Consider the following 21516-nt stretch of genomic DNA (forward strand, 5'->3'; position numbering starts at 1 on the left):
ACGATTCAATAAGGCCCTACATATCTAGGGCTCAATTTCCCTTTCTTACCAAATCGAACCACACCTTTCATGGGTGAAATCTTCAGATACACCCAATCATCCACATTAAACTCAAGATCCCTTCTTCTAGTGTCAGAATAGGACTTTTGACGACTTTGAGCCGTCTTCAACCTTTCTCTGGTGATCTTCACCTTCTCTAAAGCATCAAGTACCAAATTGGGGCCCAACAAGGTCATCTCACCTACTTCGAACCAACCAACCGGTGATCTACATCGTCTCCCATACAAAGCCTCAAACGGTGCCATCTCAATACTTGAGTGGTAACTATTATTATAGGCAAACTCGATGAGAGGTAGATGATCATCCCAATTCCCTTTAAACTCCAACACACAAGCCCTTAACATATCCTCTAGTGTTTGAATCGTCCTTTCGGCTTGCCCATCCGTTTGAGGATGGAATGTTGTGCTCAACTTTACCTTAGTACCGAGGCCTTTTTGAAATGATCTCCAGAAGTGAGAAGTGAATTGGGTACCACGATCCGAAATAATGGATAATGGCACACCATGCAACCTCACCAACTCCCGAATATACAACTTGGCATAGTCTTCGGCACTATAGGAAGTTTTAACCGGTAGGAAGTGAGCTGACTTAGTCATTCTATCAACAATTACCCAAATTGAGTCATGACGCTTCCGGGTATGAGGCAAACCCACTACAAAATCCATATTCACATCTTCCCACTTCCAAGTTGGGATTTCAATGTCTTGGGCTAGGCCACCCGGCCTTTGATGTTCGGCCTTCACTTATTGGCAATTCGTACATTCGGACACAAACTTTGCTATGTCCTTCTTCATGCCACCCCACCAATACAACTCCTTTAAGTCTCGGTACATTTTTGTTGAACCGGGATGAATGGAGTATGTAGAATTATGAGCCTCCATCATGATCAAACTCCTTAAGCCATCAACATTTGGAACACATATCCGACCTTGATAGTACAGTACCCCATCTCCCCCTTGGGAAAAGACCTCTATCTTCTTTTCCTTTACCAACTTCTTTAACTCAATAAACTTTGGGTCAAGATCTTGCTTGGATTTAATATCCACCACCAAAGAGGATTCAGACCTATTTTGAACAACCATACCCCCATCATTAGTACCACACAACTTCACCCCTAATCTAGTCAATCGGTGAACATCTTTCACCAACTCCTTCTTACTTTCATCTACATGGGCCATACTCCCCATAGACACTCTATTAAGTGCATCAGCAACCACATTAGCTTTACCCGAATGATAGTGCACACTCATGTCATAGTCCTTAAGGAGTTCTAGCCACCTCCTTTGCCTTAGGTTAAGGTCCTTTTGGGTGAACACATACTGAAGACTCTTATGATCAGTATACACATCCACATGCACCCCATAGAGGTAATGCCTCCAAATCTTCAGAGCAAAAACAACGGCCGCCAATTCAAGGTCATGGGTAGGGTAGTTACGCTCATGCACCTTTAATTGCCTAGAAGCATAGGCTATGACCTTGCTGTTTTGCATTAAGACACAACCTAAACCAATCTTTGAAGCATCACAATAAACTACAAACCCCTCTAATCCTTCTGGGAGAGTTAAAATAGGAGCAGAGGTAAGTCGATCTTTTAAGGTCTGGAAACTCTTCTCACACTCATCTGTCCATATGAATTTGGATTTCTTTTGGGTCAATTTTGTCATAGGAGATGAGATGGAAGAAAAGCCTTTGACGAACCTTCTATAGTACCTGGCTAGACCTAAGAAGCTCCTAATGTCTGAAGGAGATAATGGTCTAGGCCAATTTTTGACTGCCTCTATTTTCTTAGGATCAACCTTGATTCCATCACCGGACACTACGTGACCAAGAAATGCTACCTCCTTTAACCAAAATTCACACTTACTAAATTTTGCAAATAATTGTCTATCCCTCAGTATTTGAAGCACAACTCTCAAGTGATTTTTATGTTCTTCCTCACCCCGAGAGTAAATTAAAATATCATCAATGAAGACTACTATAAAGGTATCAAGGTAAGGTTTGAACACCCTATTCATCAAGTCCATAAACACCGCCGGTGCATTCGTCAACCCAAAACTCATCACCACAAACTCATAGTGACCATACCTTGTTCGGAAGGCTGTTTTGGGAATGTCACACTCCCTTACCCGTAGTTGGTGATAGCCGGACCGAAGGTCGATCTTGGAGAAGTGACTTGCCCCTTGCAATTGATCAAACAAGTCATCTATTCTAGGGAGTGGGTACTTGTTCTTAATGGTCATCTTATTTAATTGCCGGTAGTCTATGCACATTCGAAGTGACCCATTCTTCTTTCTTACAAATAGAACGGGAGCACCCCATGGAGAAATACTTGGTCTTATGAACCCCTTCTCTAACAAGTCCTTTAACTGTTCCTTCAACTCTTTTAATTCTGTCGGGGCCATACGGTAAGGAGGAATAGAGATAGGTTGGGTATCAGGGAGGAGATCGATACCAAAATCAACTTCCCTTTCGGGAGGGACACCAGGAAGGTCATCGGGGAATTCATTGACTATAGGAACTGACTCAAGAGAAGGACTTTTAGAGTTGACATCCCTAACCCTCACAATGTGGTAAATACATCCCTTAGAAATCATTTTTCGGGCCTTAAGATAAGAAATAAACTGACCCTTCACCACCGAATCATGACCCTGCCATTCAATAACAGGCTCATTTGGAAATTGGAATTTGACTCGACGATTCCTACAATCTATGGAAGCATAAGATGCATGTAACCAATCCATCCCAAGAATGACATCGAAATCTATCATGTCAAGCTCAATGAGATCACAAGGAATAACTTTATGCAAGACAGACACAAGGCAACCCCTATAGACCTTTCTAGCAATAACTGACTCACCAACGGGGGTAGACACCAAATAGGGCTCTAATAACATTTCAGGTAAAACATCAAATCTATTAGCAAGGAATGGAGTAACAAAAGATAAATTTGCACCCGGATCTAATAGTGCATACACATCAAAAGAAAAGACCTTTAACATACCGGTAATGACATTAGGTGCATCCTCAACCTCTTGTCTCCCATGCAAGGCGTAAAAGCGGTTGGTGCGTTGGACACCTCATTGGACTTGTTGACTATGAGCAATTTGTCCTTGAGTCCTACCACCACCATCTCTACAATCCTTACCATGGTGGCCCAGCTTGCCACACTTAAAGCATGCATTGGAGCCGGCTAAGCATTCCCCTTTGTGAGTCCTTCCACACTTCTTGCAAGTGAGGAAAGTTTGAGTAGCAACATTCTCTCTTGGAATCATTAGTTTACCACTCTTGTCTTTGTTGAACTTTGGAGGAGGAGTATTGGTGGAACCTTGTCCCACAAATCTTTGCCCACCTTGGCCTTTGTCATTGTTACCATGATCGGACCTTTGAGGGTTAAACCCTCCACCATCCACTCTAGCCTTTTTGAACCCCCTTGATCTCTCTCTAAGCTTCTCTTCTTCGATTTGTTCTGCATAAGTCATTAACCGAGAGATGTCCATCTCCTTGACCAACATGGCTGTTTTGCACTCCTTGGACACCAAGCTTGAGACACCGGAAATAAACTTACTCATTCTAGCTCTTGGGTCGGAGACCATGAAGGGAGCATACTTTGACAACTTAGTGAATTTGAGAGCATACTCCCTCACGCTCATACTTCCTTGATGGAGGTTGATAAACTCTTGGATTTTGGCCTCCCTTAGCTCCAATGGGAAGAAGCGATCTAAGAAGGCACCTTTAAACTCTTCCTATCCTATCGGCCCTATTTCTTCATCCCTCTCAACAACCCATTGTTCATACCACACTCGAGCCACACCTTTGAGTTGATAGGCCACTAGCTCGGCCTTCTCATTTGGTGGCACACCCATGATGGCCACAATCCGGTACACCTCATTAATGAACTCCATAGGGTCCTCATCTAGTTTAGAACCATCAAACTCGGGTGGATTCATCCTTTGGAAATCCCGAATCCTAGAGGCTGCATTTTGCATTTGGGGAGGAGGAACACCTAGATTCCCTTGGTTAGCTACGACTTGGGCTAACAAAGTAATAACACTGCGAAACTCGGCATGGGTTACCCCGTCCTCATGATGTTGGGCATTAGGAATCGGAAGAGTTTGGTCCTCATCGTCAACCCTTGCTCTTTGAGGTGGTCTTCCATGAGTCATTATCTAGAGAACACAAAATGGGTCGTTAGTTAAAGGAAAGCTTAGGACACTCTAAGGCACGACATGAATTTGAAAAAAGTGAAAATTTTCCTAAACGTCTCATAGTCTCTTATTCATAATTGTGGCGCGCTTCACAACCATGAACAAGAACCTATTCGACGCAGTATGTTGGACTTCCAAGGATCATTCAAAACCTCGGGCTCTGATACCAAGTTTGTCATGACCCAAGCCTAGGGCCTAGACGTGACATGGCGAATGAGGAACCCGAAAGTACCTCAAACAAGCCTCTTAGCATTCTTTTAGCCTTTCATAGGTAATGATGATAAATAAACAAGCGGAAATCATAATAAATCTTCAACTTACATATGTCCAACAATACCTCTAACTATTAGATTTCACGGGGCTAAGACAAGTCCCTAGCTCACCCTCAATCATAATAGAAGAAATTCCATAGTAAAATATCTTAACATATCATAAACTAGAAAGATAAAGGAGTATTATTCCCGGAACATGGGAACTCACCAAAAGTAGTCTTCAATGGAATATCAACTAGCCACGTGGAGGAGAATGAGGAGGAGCACTGATCCCTACATGATGATATCATGTAGGCAAAAGAGTATGCATTAGTACTTTGAATGTACTAAGTATGTAAGGATGCATGAATATTGAGGAAACATTAAAACATTTATGTAATATGGAACATAATTTAATGTATGCATAATAAATCATATATATATCCTTTAAAACATTCATTTTGTGGGAAATTAACCATAACCGACATTTAAGACCATGCGAGCTATTACATGGAATCCAACATAACCCCCTACGTTGGCCGGGGAGACTACTTGCCAGGTAGAACTCCGTCAACTTCATTCATTTCTTTAACTTTAACTTTAAGGGCTATTTATGGATCCATTAGCCTAAGCCTACAAGGGCTCCTATGTTGGCACATAGTTAATGAGACAACGGATTGCTACTAGGATTCCCTTACCGAATCTCACCTCAATGCCTCATTCGGTGCTAAGTCAATCCCACGGAATAGTTTAATACTTCAAAATATTCATAGCATATAACTTGAGAATTCAAATATCATATTCAGTATAATAGCTCATTAAAACATTTGATAATTCAAATATGCAAGAATTGTCCTTATTGCATAAAGAATCCATATATCATTTCATCATTCTTTCATTTCATAAGACTCCCTTTTTGTTCATAGATATTGCTTTCATAAACATTTATTTGGAGTCAAAGCTTTCAAGTCAAACTTTATTAAAAACATAGTAAAACTAGGTGGGTTCAAATCCCTTCAACTTGCAAATATGTATGTAAATAAATATACATAAATACTTTGAAATCCATTAATTAAAAATCATGCTTTAAACAATCCACCATGAATTTCAAGAACCTTTAAATAGATAAATAGAGGAATTACTTGTAAACCATCAATTCATACATATGAAATTATGTTGCATCTAAATAGAGCAATAATCATTAGTTTAACCATGATTCATACTATTAAGTAAAATTAAGAATTACCATAAGAAAATATTACTTGAAATCAAGAGACTTAATTGAAAGAGTTTTTGGACTACATGGGTGGAAGAACCCATGGATAAATCACACATAACTTAGAGTAGAGCTTAAAGAAAATAAATATAATTTATCATATAATCAAAATAATTTAGACATGAGAGTGGAAGGAATACTCTCATTAAAGCCTTACATACCTGGAAACTGAAGCTTTAGTTGGTACCGGAAGACTTAATGACCACTCTTGAGTCCTAGCTTTTCTCCTTGCCGGAATGTTTTGTGTACTACCCGGAATATATGAATTACCGGAATAGTATTTCTTCACTACTAAGAACTAAAACTATATTTGAGAATGTGTAAAGAAGTGTATAGAGAGAAGATTTGCTTGAGAAAGCTTGATGAATAAAATGAGGAAATAAGGTGGGTATTTATAGGTGGGAAAGAGGACCTAACAATAAATAAAATAATTATAAATAAAAATCTAAAAATTTAGTGGAATATATTGATGTCATGGATGATGTTAAATGGAGGACAATTTATGTCATGAGTGATGTCAAATGTATCTAGATCTTTCTATGGTAGGTGAAATGAGTTATCTTTGACAGAATACTCGTTTTGGGAGCTACGTTTGAATAAGATAAATTCCTTATTAGGATTTGGTATCTTCATAAGAATTGTAGATATGGAAGTCTAGTTTCATATCGTTCAAGAATCAACCAATTTGGATAAACCTACAGTGAGATATGATTTTTCTTCTATAAACACTCATTTCCGTCACAGCATCCTACCTTACAAAGATTAATTTATTTGACCTACTTAACTTCCTAATCTTAAAATATGGTCTTCATAAGAGTTGTAGGTAATGATCTTCTGGTTACTCCGAAATTTGAATCACTCAATTTAGATATTCCTATGAAAAGTTATGACCAAAATACAGAGGCTGTATCATATTTAGGCAAAAATTGAAACATCGTATACAACGTTTTTAGGGGATGTTACAACAGATGAACGACCCCTTCTTAGTTATCCTACCTATTACAGGAAACTTGTGAGGAAACTCAACTTCCTCACTAATACTAGGTTGGATATAGCTTACAGTGTTCAACATTGTTTGAGTCAATGCATGCAAGCTCGCAGAACCTCATCTCAAGGCTGCAGTACATGTTCTTAGGTATTTGAAGAATGACCCTACCTTAGGGATTTTCATGTCAAAAGCTAATACATTCACTCTTAAAGCATATTGTGATTCAGACTGGGCTTCTTGCCCCGATTCCAGAAAATTTGTCAGTGGTTATATTGTAATGCTTGGGAACAATTCAATTAGTTGGAAGTCCAAGAAGGAAGCCACAGCTTCTCTTTTGTCTACTGAAGCAGAATACATGTCCATTAGAATGGTGGTTGGAGAATTGATTTGGCTAAGAAGAACTTTGACAAAGTTTGATATTCCTTTCACTAATCCTACTCCTGTGTACTGTGACAGGCAGGCAACAATTCTTATAGCTAGGAATCCTGTTTTTCACGAACGAACGAAACACATAAAGGTGGATTGCCATTTTGTGAGGAACACCTTACAAGATGGGATCATAACTCTTCATCATGTTTCAACTCATGGTCAATTAGTTGATTTGTTCACTAAATCCCAAACAGGAATCAAGCACATTGCAATACTGGGTAAGTTGGCAGTGGATTCCTCCCCTCCAACTTGAGGGGGTGTTGAGAATGAACGGATTAATTAGTGTTAGTTAGGATTAGTTAGTTAGATTAAGTTGTTAGACTTGACAGTTGTCAACAGCTAACTGTACATGATCAGAAATTAGTTAGTTAGTTGATTTTTTATATAAATTAGTCTAAGCTTGTATCTTGTTGCTTAATATTTTTTCAATGAAATAGAAGATTTCTCTCTTCTTTCAGTTCTGTTCTTCAGTTTTTTTTTCTTCTTCTTCAAGCTTCAATGGAAGCTTAGCTCAGATCATCAATGGAGTTTCGATTCCAAGTTTTTGCCATACGTGTTGGAAAATAGTGATCAATTTCTAATATAAATAAGCACAAATTAAAAGAAGAACTAATCTAGCAAATCTCGATCGGTTAGAGTCGTGATAGGATCGATCGTAGAAGTCCTTTATCTCCTTTTTTTATTTTGTTTTTAATTTCTAGGTCACTTAAAATTTTATTTTTAACACATAAAATTTATCAATTATTTACGATCAGTTAATTCTAGCGGAGGGTTCTGAATGATTAGAACTCCTGCGCATTGCATGCAACTACGAGAGTATTTTTATATATGAAGAGAAAGAAGATAGAGAACAATTTTTGGAAAATAGTGGTCAGTTCTAGTCATCTAGATAAGCACAAATTAATTTTAATTAATGGGAAATTAATTAGCACTAATTAACCTATTATGGAGACTTGATAAAACTAGAATCCTTAATCTGTTTTATCTCTACCTAAATTGTATTGGAGTGGGATTCATTAAATATTAATATATATACAAATTATTAATTTAAATTCAATAACTCATAAGATTCAAATTTTGTATTCGTTGGTACAATAATTCGATAACACTTTGAAGTATTTTCATGGCAGAAGAGGCTGCAATTCAATGTTGTGTTTTCAATATTCAAAGTGGCAACGATAATACTAATGATGAACCTTACTGTCTTCTGGTCATAGGCTTATAATGGCTTGTAATGGTAGCAATTATCATGTATTGATTATCTTTCTTTTTTGTGGTCCAAGGATTTATCCCTTAAGGATAATATCCTTTTTTTATATATTTTCTATGATTTAATTTTCTCTTGGTGTAATTTGTTTCCTCCTATTTATACTTGGTCACTCCGAATTCCCATGGTAATCTAGATTCATGAGACTTTTTTTCAATCTCAAAAATCATTGCAGATACATCAAGCAGCAAATCCCCTATCTAAAGATTCTTCAACAGCTGTATAATTTCACAAATAAGATTACGAAGATGAAGTGTACGGGAATTATTTTGATGTGGTTTTATTTGTTTCAGATCTATTCATCAATTAATGTCTATTTTTCTTATTACCAATATATAATTAGTGTTTCATTTTTTCCAATGTTTAATTCTTAAATACCGTATGACAAATACTCCTCTCTAGCAAAATAATAGAGACTTTTACAACAAGCTAAGTTAAAAAATCTTATACGATGCGTATACAAGTAAGTCTACCGCGTTATGAAGAGAGATTAGAAGTTAGAAAGAGCTATGTACGTAGTATTAATTGTTTAATGGTTGACTTGACCTAATTAATTATTTAATTTAGAAGTATTATTTAATTAAGTATCCGTAACCCATGAAGAACCCAAAAGGTTAATGACATTGAATGCAACCATATCTGATTTTTGATGCATACACAGCACCGCATCATACTCGTATCTCTATCAAACATGGCATCAATGGATAGCTACTAACTAACGATATTTGGACTTTTATTTATTCTCTCCATTTACATCACTATAAATAGTTACATCAAATTATTTGGCAATTTGCATAATCTAAATTTTTCCATTGTTTTTTTTTTCTTTCTGAAAGTTGTATTGGGGTAAATTTGTCTAGACCACGTGGCAGTGGTAGGAATGAACATGCATGAAAGGAATTTATCGAACACGTGAAGCCTCGGAATACCTAAAAGATAGTTAGATTAAGTCGCCTTTTATTAATCTAATGTAAATTCAATCGTATTATTTTAGGGTAAACAAAGGTGTAAAGAATTCTGTAAAGTTTCAAAATAATTTTTTAAGGGATAACATAATAAAATTATTATTTTTATTTATATTTTTTAATAGACATGTAAAATAAAAGTGAACAAATAATATAAGATAAAGGGATAGTATATATGTCAACAATCGATCCAGGCATCCGCATGTGGTGGTGGGGAGGACGGAACGATTTCCTTATGGGTCAAAATTATTTTCGCTTGTTTTAACTAGGTATTTAATATAAGATAATAATTATTAAAATATAAAGTATGTTTTTTAACAAATTGCTTGATGATTCTTTGTTATATTTAAATGAATTTCAAATTAAATTTAATCAAAAATTATTACCTAATTATAATCAAAATTCTAAATTTGATATACTCATTAGGGAATAAAGTAATCATTGTAAAAGACAAGATTTCTATAGACAAATTAGTTAATGAACTTAAATTTGATATACTCAATAATTAGGTCTATTCTACTTATATTTTTACATGAACTTAAAATTATAATTTTTAACAACATATAGACTAACTTTAATTAAGTCTAAAGGATATAAGTGGAAAATAAATATCATTTAGTTAGACAGGACAATCATTCATTATACATATTCAAGTTGCATTTATTGCTAGACTAAAAAAAGTCTTATTGCATTCACCACATGAGAATATATCTCCATTTAGTAATGTCGGGATTTTTGCGAAAATATTTTATGCCTCGAGGTACAAGTTGTACTTTATTTTTTATGGTTATATTTTCGCACAATGATTCATTTGTACCCCTATTAACATTATATCTTGATCTATGGACTATAAGTCCAAACATCATTTTTCTAAGTGCAACATAATATACTTGAATTGTGCACTTTATTTGATCAATCGTGTATTAGTACAGTTGGTGCACTTACAAATTGTTGGTTATGCAAATGCTAGAAAATTATTGAATAACGAAAGTTATGTGAAGAGATTTTCATATTATCATTCAAGTTATCGCAAGAAACTAATCAAGCAAGTGACTCAACGCATAGAAGACTAAAAGATGTGTGATTTTCTTTGAGAAGAAGAGTGAGCTTTAACAAAATTGGAATGTTCAATCTTCGAGTCAGAAATGATTAATTATATAAATGCAAAATATTTATTTGATCTGTATAAAGCTTGATCACAAATGAGCTATTTGTTTACTTGTGGAGGGACAATAAGTTGGCCGGAGTGTGTTTGGTTGGGACCGATGACTCAGCATATTTATGAATTATGTGATTTTTCTTTGAAAAGAAATATTTTAATCACCATGTACTAGATAACATATATAGCTCAATTGAAGGAGGATACATCAAAGGAGATTTGGTGGCCCATGAATGAAGATATGAGATTGGAATGCATCATCTCTGAAACATCAAATAAAGTTTTCATCAGGAGAGTGAAATATGCGTTGTACTCTTTTTTCTAACCATAGTTTTGTCCCAATTTAATTTTTCTGGTAAAGTTTTTAATGAGACAACATTCAAGGCGTATTATGAAATGTGTTTTTTTTCATTAGGTTTTTTCCCATTAAATATTTCATAGTGAGGTTTTAATGAGGCATATTATCTATGGATATCCAAGGGGGAGTGTTATAAATCCATTGAATTAGTGGATTGTCCATTTACTCAATACATGAACTACTTACATTCATTTATGTATATTTTCTATGTTCTACGAACCATTTTGTAATAGAATGTATCCATTAATTTGGGTATTTAACATAGTAATTTTTGACGTGATTTCTTGACCTATAAATAGAATTGTCATTCACTATTGTAAGTGAGACTTAAAGACATTTGAATAAGATAATCTATAGATTTTACTCTCCAGTATCTTTGTCTATATTGCTTGTTCTATGTTGCTCATCTTTTACAACAAATTTGATTAAGTAATTAGCCCTTACTTATTCTTTGGCTTTATTAGTACTGTTTTTCTTTTCTCACCATATTTATTAGAGAAACGATAAAGAAGGAAAAAATTATTAATCTTATTAATAAGTATTTTGAATCAAATATTTTTAGTAATACTGACAAATATATTTATTCTGTTCAAGAGTGTAATTATCTTGAGAACTTTGTTAATCAATATATGTTGTTAAAACAGAGGGAATAGTTGCCCTTACTGCATTGGTCCATGTCTCGTGTCAAACCAAGTTTTATCAAAATATTTCTTATTTTTGTCTGAATATATAAACATATCTTTTAACATAGTTTCATTTGATATATATTACTTGTATATATAAAATTGAATAACTAGGCACACATACATGATATAATACACATATGACGCCATATAGGAATCAAATTATGGTGTGACGGATAGGGGGAGTTAATCCGGGGATAACTTTTGAGTAATCTTTAATCCCTTATTTGGTTACAAAGTATGGGATAGCTTATCTCAAAATTAATAATTAGCATAAGATAAGTTATCTCAATCTTTGCGTGAAATAGTAATATCATGATAGCTTATCCCGGACTAAAATATGTAAAATGACAAAAGTATTCCTTTAAACCCCATTTTATACATCACTTTTCACATTCATGTATATTCACATTATTTTTAATACCATGTATAATACCATTCACAACCTTCACTATTTATTTTTATGATAATTCTTCATATTTTTTCACTAAAAATTACACTATATAAATATATTTTTTATTTATGAATATATTATATATTGAATTTATTTTGACTAATTCTTGTGTTTATTTATATTTTGATTTCTCTAATACTAAATTACATATTTTTCATTAAGTATTCTTTTAGTCACTTGAAAGTTTGTATTTTATGTATCAATTAAAATAAAAATAACTTTAATATTTTACAATTCTTAAAGTGGTATGTGCTTAAATAAAGTGACATAAATAATAATTTCTCTTTTAATTTAACACATTTAAGATGAAAGTTTTATTTTTAAGTTAAATAAGTTGGAAGTTTTATTTTTAAACACACACGGTACAATCATGAGACTACACACATAAAAATATTTAAGCTAAATAATGTCACGCCCCAAACTCAAGGGGCACAACTGGCACCTAATGCCAAAACTCAGGTCTGAGCCGACCCTGCTGAACCATTTGCTACTAGCGCATGGCAGCCACACACAATAAAGAAAAATTAATTATATCTCGAATTAAAATTAAGTCCGCGACTGGTAAGGCCCCTGTCAACAGCTCCATAAAAGAAACAACTACTCCCAACCGTTTATATAAAGAAATAGTCAACTAGCACACAAGTCCTGATTGGGATTTCAAGGCCACCGTGATCTCTATACTAAAACTGAAAGCAGGTATATATCAAGGCAATACATCAAACAACTAACTAGTCTCAACAAACGCACAAACCAGGCTAACATGGTCATAACGTAGCTATACAACCCACACACTAGTCTGCAAGCCTTTAAGAGTAATAAATCTTGGTAGGACAGGGCCCCGACCTATCCAAAAATATATACAATAAAAGCTAACTAACCTCAGAAATCTGGCAGTTACGGAAGAAAGGGGCTAGCCAACCTGCTAGAACTCAATTGTGCTACTGAGGAGGTCTATTGGGCTGTCTTTTGGGACCTATAAATATGAATGCAGCACCCTTAGAAAATAGAGCATCAGTACGGAATAATATACCGAGTATGAAAGGCAATATACTAAATGACCATATATCATAATATACTAAAAGTAATAGCATAAGGAAATCAATAATAAGATAAGCGTACTGACTTGCTCCTAATTCTAAACATATCAAAAATAATCAAACAACAACCTAACCAATCCCCCATAAACTCGAAAGGTACAAACAACAGACAAGACCACCTGCCTAGTCCCCTATAAGTCAGAAGGTGCCAAATCAGTCTATATACCCCTATCGGTAGTCTCCTATCCCTGTAGGTAGTCACGTAGCCCTCTTAGGCAATAATATAGATCGGTAGGCAATGCATAGCCCTATTAGGCATCAATATAGCCTCGAAGTCAACTCATAGGCCTCTTAGGCAACACATAGCCTTGTGAGGCATCAATATAGCCCCGTAGGCAACTCATAGCCCTCTTAGGCACCAACATAGATATATATGCAGCACATAGCCTTCTTAGACATCAATGTAGCCCCGCAGGCAACTCATAGCCCTCTTAGGCAATAATCACATTCCTGCAACTAACCATAATAGCCCCAAGGGTAACAATAATCACTCAATAGGCTAAAAGAAAATAATTTAGCTATAAGCAACCTATTCAAATGGTCTCCAAGTCATTCCCAACATAGATCCGCTACTAACAGAATAAGAATCCCGACAATAGATAACTATAACAACTCGAGCAGCCAACAACCCACAAATATGGCTATGAGTATATCAACGATAACAACAATCTTCTTGTATAGCTCCTAAGATTTAAGGAAACATGCCGAAAGAAGGAAATAGCCTAAACATACCTTTCAACTGAAGCCTCAAAGGTGTCTGTATGAATCTCGACCAACCTATCACAACACAACAATTGTTTGAATCAACAAGGCTATGATAATGAGTCGTAGAGAATTAATAAAGTGTTAATATCACACTCGCGACCAGCCAACTCCAAGCATAAAATGAGGTCAATAAAAATAATAAATGATAGCTAAATCCAACAACAATATGCTAACCACATCTCAAAGGAGAAACGAGCTCTCGAAGTACTATTCCTAACCGTACTTCACATCAATTCTATCCAAAAACCTTCATACATAACTCCGATAAGAAGAAAACCAAAACCCAGTCCCTCCAATGCCTTAATACCATTAATGTATAATAATAATAACTCAACTCAATAAGACAAAGGGTCTACCTAGAGTGACACTATCCAAAACACCACTTCGTGGCTCAAAAATCTATAAAAACGACACTAGAACATAGGATTTTGAGGAGGGTCATAAAGAAATGATTCCTTGACAAAAGCCTTTGAAATACTAATCGAAACAATCTGATTCTTTGAAGTTACAACAGCCGAAGCCAAAATCAACAAGAAAAACTACAAGTCATCGGCAACTGAAACTTTCTTAACTAGATGCTTAGATACTCGATTCAACAAATAGACAAGTGTACGAGATCCTTACCTTGCCAATATATATCCATAGGTACTGCAAAATACTCAATAAACACCTACTATCTCACTATTACCACACCTATGAAGATATGCCACGAGATCGATTGAGAAAACTATACCAAAATGACAAGCTCGCTATGTAAAGTAACTTTTGTTAAACTTTCGAGTTGAAAAAATTAATATCCATGGAGAATTCAGGGACTTTCCCTCTATTTTATATGAATTTAAATGATTTTTATGAGTTAAAATGAAGCTTGAACAGCTTATATAAAGCTAAACCGACATAGGGGATAGGGGCCCACGTTGATATGCCTGCTTGTGCAGTCTAACGAAAATGTGCATATCTCTCTATTCTGAAGTCATATGGACAAATGGTTTAGTTCGTTGGAAAATAGACTCGTAGACCTTTGATTGGCCTATAACTCTTTATAAATTGAGAGAAAACCTCTAAGACATTTGACTCAAACTTCACAGAAATCTTTATAAAGGAACTTATGATAACTTTCGCCAACTTTTATTTTGCCACTTGCTTAACTTCAAAACTTGAGATAATATGACATACCACATCATTCTTAATTTATTACTCCCCTTCTTTGTTACCACGAAGGTATGAGTTAATTTAGACATTTCAAAAAGTCGAGTTGTTACTAACAAGATGAAAATTTTATTTATAAGAATGAATAACTAAAGCTTACAAAGAAAATACAAAAAACTAAATAAGGTGGAGAGTATTTTTCGCAAACAAATAACTTATTCTTGGAAATTGTACAATGCATATTATTTTGAATACAACAACTAAAAATTCAATAAGAAATAATTCCACCATAACTTATCCCATCATAACTCATCCCAGTATAACTTATCCCAACATAACTAATTTCAGCATAATTTGCGTTCAAACCAACCAACCCCTAAGTGTGTACTTATGCACATTCAAAATTAAATGACATAGATACCAATTACAACCATGTTAAAGGAGACATTTATATCGAACCCTCCGATCATTATGGAAAAGCTAATAGTGGAAAGATTATGCTAGAAAAGTTTTGTATAATAACTTAAAAATTTCAGGCTAGGCTACTTTGAGATGGAATCTGAGTAAGGTAAGGTCTAGGGCAATCCAGGAAGGGACTGGGGTTAATGTCTAAGCTTGAATTGGATTTTCTATTAGCTAAGACATTAAAAATCCATGGGGTTTTTCGGAAGTGGATTCGGGTGAGTATAACTCTCGATATCAAACTTGACGTGAAAGGGTTATTTTAGAATGTCAAGGTTCGAGGGTGTGTTGTGAAATGCAGCCTTGGGGAGAATTTTTGAGTTTCTGTCTCTGTGCAAGCTGCCATAGCATATGGAATCCTGCTATGGTGGGGCCGTTATAGCAGACTAGTGGATGCTATAACTGCTCAGTCATGAATTTAATACAAAAAAGTTCCAAAGTCGTTCTTTATTCTGTAACTTCGTTCTTAGAAAAAGAAAGAGCGATCTAGGACTATTTCTTCAGTTTTTCACCAATTTCTTCTGTTAAGATAAGTTAATTACTCCTCTAACTTGTAATTTGATTCTTGCACCTTAGTGGAGAGCTTTTGACTAGAATTAATGGTGGAAAAAGCTCTGATTTGGATAAAATGATAATGAAATTGTCCTAGGGTTAGTATTAAGTTATAATATGAGTTTAATTAGGCCATTGTTAATTGATATGTGATTTATTATTTGTTTAAGACCAAGAACAAGACAAAACATTACAAAAGGGGAAAGCTCATCCAAACATGTTTCGGGGTAGGTGATGATTGTTGTTTTTCCGTTTATGTTATATGTGTTTTTCAATTGCTTTGTTAGTACTGCATTCATGGTATATGATTAGGGAAAAGGAAAGATCATGATTTGAAATGATAATTATTGTCAATCGCATGCAATGAATGTGTTTACTGGGGTGTACAAGTGTGATTGCTATTCATTGTGATTGTGATTGTGATGTGTATTTGGTAGTTGGATCAGATAGAACACCAGTACATACTAATGATTGGATCGGGTACCACGCCAGTACATACTAATGGCTGGATCGGGTGTCACGCCTGTACACTAATAAATGGTTAGATCTAGTACCAGCCGGTACACTAACAATAAGTGTTTGGATTCCATGAGAGAACCGGAATATAGTTGTTGTGTTGTGGTTGTTTCATGTTATTGTGCATATCAATCAAGAGTAAGGACTGGAGTTCGGGTATTGCTATAATTGTGATTTAATTGTATATTATCTGTGTTACTAAATTGTGGTTCCCTAGTCATATTTCGTATGACTGTAACTGGCAATGTGTTCCTATTAGTACATTGTATTTGTGTACTAATACCGTATTTTTTCTTTTCTTTATTGAGTATAAGTATATTCAGGAGACTGTTTCGAGACCTCAGCTTTGACCTGCACAACTTCTAAATCCAAGAGTGAACTATTTTTTTCAAGCTGCCATGGATTCCTCCTGCTAGTTTCTTGCCCATATGTTCGGATTCAGGCAATCATAGACTTTAGTTTATTGTTTTCTTATTTGAGGGTTGCATTCCCCTACTTTTAACTTATTAGATGTTTTGGTACCATGACTTTCAATTTCTGAGTGTTTATTCCGCAAATGATATAATGACTGGTTGAATTTTTGAGAGCTCAATGTATTGTTGGTTTTAAACTTTTATTTTAGTTGTTCTATTTTATGAATTGTTTCTTAAAATAATTGTTAGGTTATGATTTAAATTAGTAATTGGTTCTCCCACCGAAGAATTAGTGGGGATGTCACTCACGATAAGTTGAGGTCGTGATACCTTTATTTTTAATGCGTAATATAATATCAATAATAAACTTCTTGTGAAATAGTTATACTCATCATCATCTAGTATGAAGAGCAAGAAAACAAAGGGGGGCCTCTCCTGGTCTGTTAATGTTTACAATTTTGGGTCATTTGACTTTATGATAGCACCATTTTTATAATACAAAATATTATAAATGGGAGGTTTTGAACTACATTTCTTTTAAAATGGAAGTCAGTGGCTTGACCTTTTCTTTGTGTCATAAAATATAGTAATGAGAGCCAACTGGGCCGTCCTCCAGATACGCCGGCAAACAAAATATGTTGAGAAAAACTTAATTACATGACACCTTCGATCATATGTATGCCATATGGTACATACGTGGTAATTAAAACAAACAAAATGTATACTATACTGTATAATACAATATAAGTAAATTCATGTTCACTTTCTTTTTTAGGTAAGTCTAAAAAAAATGACATTTTTTATATTTAGTAATAATTTATTTTTTTTAATATTTTTTAATAAGATAAATTTTAGTCACATAAATATTTATAATTTATTTTAGATCATAAATTTTAAAATTTTTTATTTTTATTTTACTTCGTGTCAAATTAAATTAATAAATCGAGATTGAGAATGTAATATATATAATGATTGACTTAATTAGCTTCCAATTGAAGGGCGTTGTTCCATCTGTATTCTGTATTAAAGATACTCAATCATTCTTTGACAGTTTATTTGCAAGAAACATATACTTATATATGACTCTTTTTTATTTTATTTTTATCAGAGTGCACCGTCCTATCTTTCCATTTGATAGAAATAACAAGAATCTCTTTCTTTATGATTGTTCCTTTCTGTCTTATTTTTTAAAAAAAAAATATTTCTCATGGTCCATTTATCAACTGTCAACTGAAATTTTGACTTTTTAGTGAATATCAAATTACTATATAAACCCACTGTAAGTGATTAAGTGGTTTCATTCATTAACATACGTACACACAATTAAGTGAGAGAGAAGAAATAATTAAGATGAGAACTAGCTATGAGACAATGCTAAACAATGGTGAAACCTTACCAATTATAGGTATGGGTACTTATTCGGGCGAAAACGATAGAGAAACAACTGAGAAAGCCATTAGAACTGCGATCAAGGTAAGTCATGAACTTTTGAAATAAAGTTGCCTGTAAATACTTTTTATATCATCAATGTATAAAACATAATTACCACGTGTAGATGGGGTACAGACATTTTGATACGGCAAAAATATACGGTTCTGAGCCGGCTGTGGGAAATGCATTAAGACGAGCAATTCATGATGGATTAGCGGAGAGGGAAGATATTCATGTCACTTCTAAACTTTGGTCAAGTGATCATCATGATCCTGTTTCTGCCCTTCAACAAACTCTACAGTAAGTACCACGTAACATGCATGTGTTTTTAGTTTTATTTATGTTTAATTAAATAATTTCTATCGTTCTGTCAACCTCAAATTTTAATTTATGAAGTGAGGATCGTCTAAGAGGTTATAAGGAGACATAATTCACATCGCACAACTCAACACAATACAACGCAAATTAGATGAACCAAAAATTTAGACGTATGGCTTGTGACATTAATAATTTGTTTTATACTATTTTTGTAGGAAATTGGAGATGGAATACATAGACATGTATTTAGTGCATTGGCCAGTGAGTTTGAAGGCATGGGTGGATTATCCAGTACCTAGAGAAGAGGACTTTGAGACATTAGACATGGAGAATACTTGGTGTGGCATGGAGAGGTGCTTGGAGATGGGTTTGTGTAAGTCCATTGGAGTAAGCAACTTCTCATCTAGAAAGATTGAAGAATTGATAGACTTTGCTTGTGTCACTCCTGTTGTCAATCAGGTATATATATATTTCGTAATCTAAATACATATATTTGTGCCGGATTTTTAGGTTTAAATTTGATGAGTTTAATATTTAATTTTTTAACACTTAAGTTAGTATACTTTTGAACGTGTTCAAAATATTTGAATATGTGATTGATTTACGACATACAATATTCTCTCCGCTCCGTCTCATTTTTAAGTGTTATTTTTCTTTTTGATTTGTTCTAAAAAGAATGCTTTTGTCTATATTTAGTAAGTTTTTAAATTACAACGTTCTACACGATAAGTGTAAGATCACAAGATTTAAAGTACTACTACACATCTTTAATTTAAAATTATAAGATTCAAAAACTTTTCTTTAATTTTTAAACTTTGTATTTAATCAAATTAAGACACTTAAATTGGAACAGATTGAATAGTCAGTTATTTTGTGGGGTCATAATTTTTTTTGTAGTCAACCAAAGCCGACCCCCTTGTTCTTTTTTTTTTTCATCAATCAAACACGTATTCATATGTACGTACTATTGAGGTTCTATAATGCTGACATTAAAAGAAAATTAGATGACAAACCACAGTATAAAAATTTATGAAAAATGGATACATGACTTCATGAACAGCTAGCCATATGGTGACTAATGACCAAATAAACACTTATATCTACTTCATTAGCGTTGACAATTCATGATTATTAAAATTTTCTATTATCATCCTATGACTAATATATAATAATATAATCGATAAGTAATATTTTAAATGGGGGGTTTTCAGGTAGAAATGCATCCAATGTGGAGACAAAGAAAGCTGAGATCAATATGTGGGGATTATGGAATTCATGTAAGTGCATATTCACCTCTTGGTGGTCCTGGAAATGCTTGGGGAACTACTGATGTGGTTCATCATCCAATCATCAAATCCATTGCTCATAAGCATAACGCAACTCCAGCTCAGGTACAATATATATAATGATACCGCTCGCGGTATATATATATATTATGAGGCCAGTAAATTAATTATTGACGTTTTTATTTATTAGGTTGCGTTACGATGGGGGTTATCCCAGGGATGTAGCGTTATAGTGAAAAGCTTCAATCCACGGAGAATGAAGGAGAATATTGGAGCTCTTGATTTGACATTAGACGATTGGGATTTATTTGAGATTGAGAAAATGGAAGAAAGGAAGATTATGAGGGCTGAATATCTAATTAATGATACTACAAGTCCATACAAGACAATTGAGGAACTTTGGGATGATGAGATTTAATTAATTATATCTTTATATTTGGAATTGGCATTGTGGTTTAAATCTACAAAATTAAAATAAAATCAATATGAATTAATGTACTTGTTAGTTTCTTATATTATGTTATATTGATAGAAGAACAGAAAAGGATGTGTATTCCTTGGTCTGCACATCACAAATATTGAAAAATGCTTATCCCATCGTACGTTTTTTTGTTTTTTTTTTATATTAGAGTATAAAATATATGTGAAAACTTATTAAAAACTTCGTAAGCCAAATAGGTTTAGTGATAATTATAACTTTAAAGATTGAAATAATAAAATTTAAATTTTGAATTTGGGTTTAATTAATATAAATCGTCTTGCGTTGTGTTATTTGGAATTAGTAAGTGGAAGAAAATAGAGTAATAGCCGTTAGAGCGCATATATAAGCTTCAAATTATCTGGTAAAAGCTAGTCTAGTGGACTTCCTCGATTTCTAAATAAGTGATGTTTTAACTTTTTTTATTTTGTTTTTAAATAAGTGATATTTTAAATAATAAAGAAGACATTAATAATGTTCTTTTAATTTTACTCTTTTTTAGATGAAGAGAGATTTACGAAACAAAAAAACAACTCCTTTCGTTCACTTTAATTTGTCCACTATTTCAAAATTAAATTTTTATTTTTATTTATCATTTTTAACATAAAACAATAATTTTTTTCATGTTTCTGTTGGGTTCGAAATAACCAAGATGTGGTGCAAAAACTTACAATGGCAAATTATGATGATGATAAATCAAATGACAAAGAAAACTATACTAAAATAATAATATTATTATATGATTTGGTCAATTGTCCTACATATGAAAAAATAATATAAAAGAAAAATATTAAAATTATTGATAGAAATCTCCCCCTGAACAAAGTGGCACAATCAGTGCTTTCAGAGAGCCAAAACAGAAGAAGCAAAGAAAGTGAAGAAGAAGAGAAGACGAGAGAAGAGAAGATGCACAATTTTGATCCTTTTGATTTTGGGGCTACAATGCCCTAACTC

At 34.0% G+C, this 21516-nt stretch overlaps 1 protein-coding gene across 1 annotated transcript; it reads left to right on the forward strand.

Annotated features, from left to right (window-relative positions):
- Positions 1-18399: 18399 nt before the first annotated feature.
- Positions 18400-20502, forward strand: LOC129896922 (NADPH-dependent aldo-keto reductase, chloroplastic). Its single transcript, XM_055972914.1, has 5 exons — positions 18400-18522; positions 18605-18780; positions 19014-19257; positions 20010-20189; positions 20275-20502. Exons 1-5 carry the CDS (start codon positions 18400-18402, stop codon positions 20500-20502), a joined length of 951 nt encoding a protein of 316 aa, XP_055828889.1.
- The last annotated feature ends 1014 nt before the right edge of the window (positions 20503-21516 follow it).

The sequence above is a fragment of the Solanum dulcamara genome, chromosome 7, assembly GCF_947179165.1.
Source record: "Solanum dulcamara chromosome 7, daSolDulc1.2, whole genome shotgun sequence".
Lineage (NCBI taxonomy): Eukaryota > Viridiplantae > Streptophyta > Magnoliopsida > Solanales > Solanaceae > Solanum > Solanum dulcamara.

Excerpts from the sequence above, each read along its gene's own strand:
- LOC129896922 (XM_055972914.1), top strand. The coding sequence starts at position 18,400 with ATGAGAACTAGCTATGAGACAATGCTAAACAATGGTGAAACCTTACCA. Across the intron at positions 18,523-18,604 it reads CCATTAGAACTGCGATCAAG|ATGGGGTACAGACATTTTGA; the intron begins GTAAGTCATGAA and ends TACCACGTGTAG. Across the intron at positions 20,190-20,274 it reads ATAACGCAACTCCAGCTCAG|GTTGCGTTACGATGGGGGTT; the intron begins GTACAATATATA and ends TTTATTTATTAG.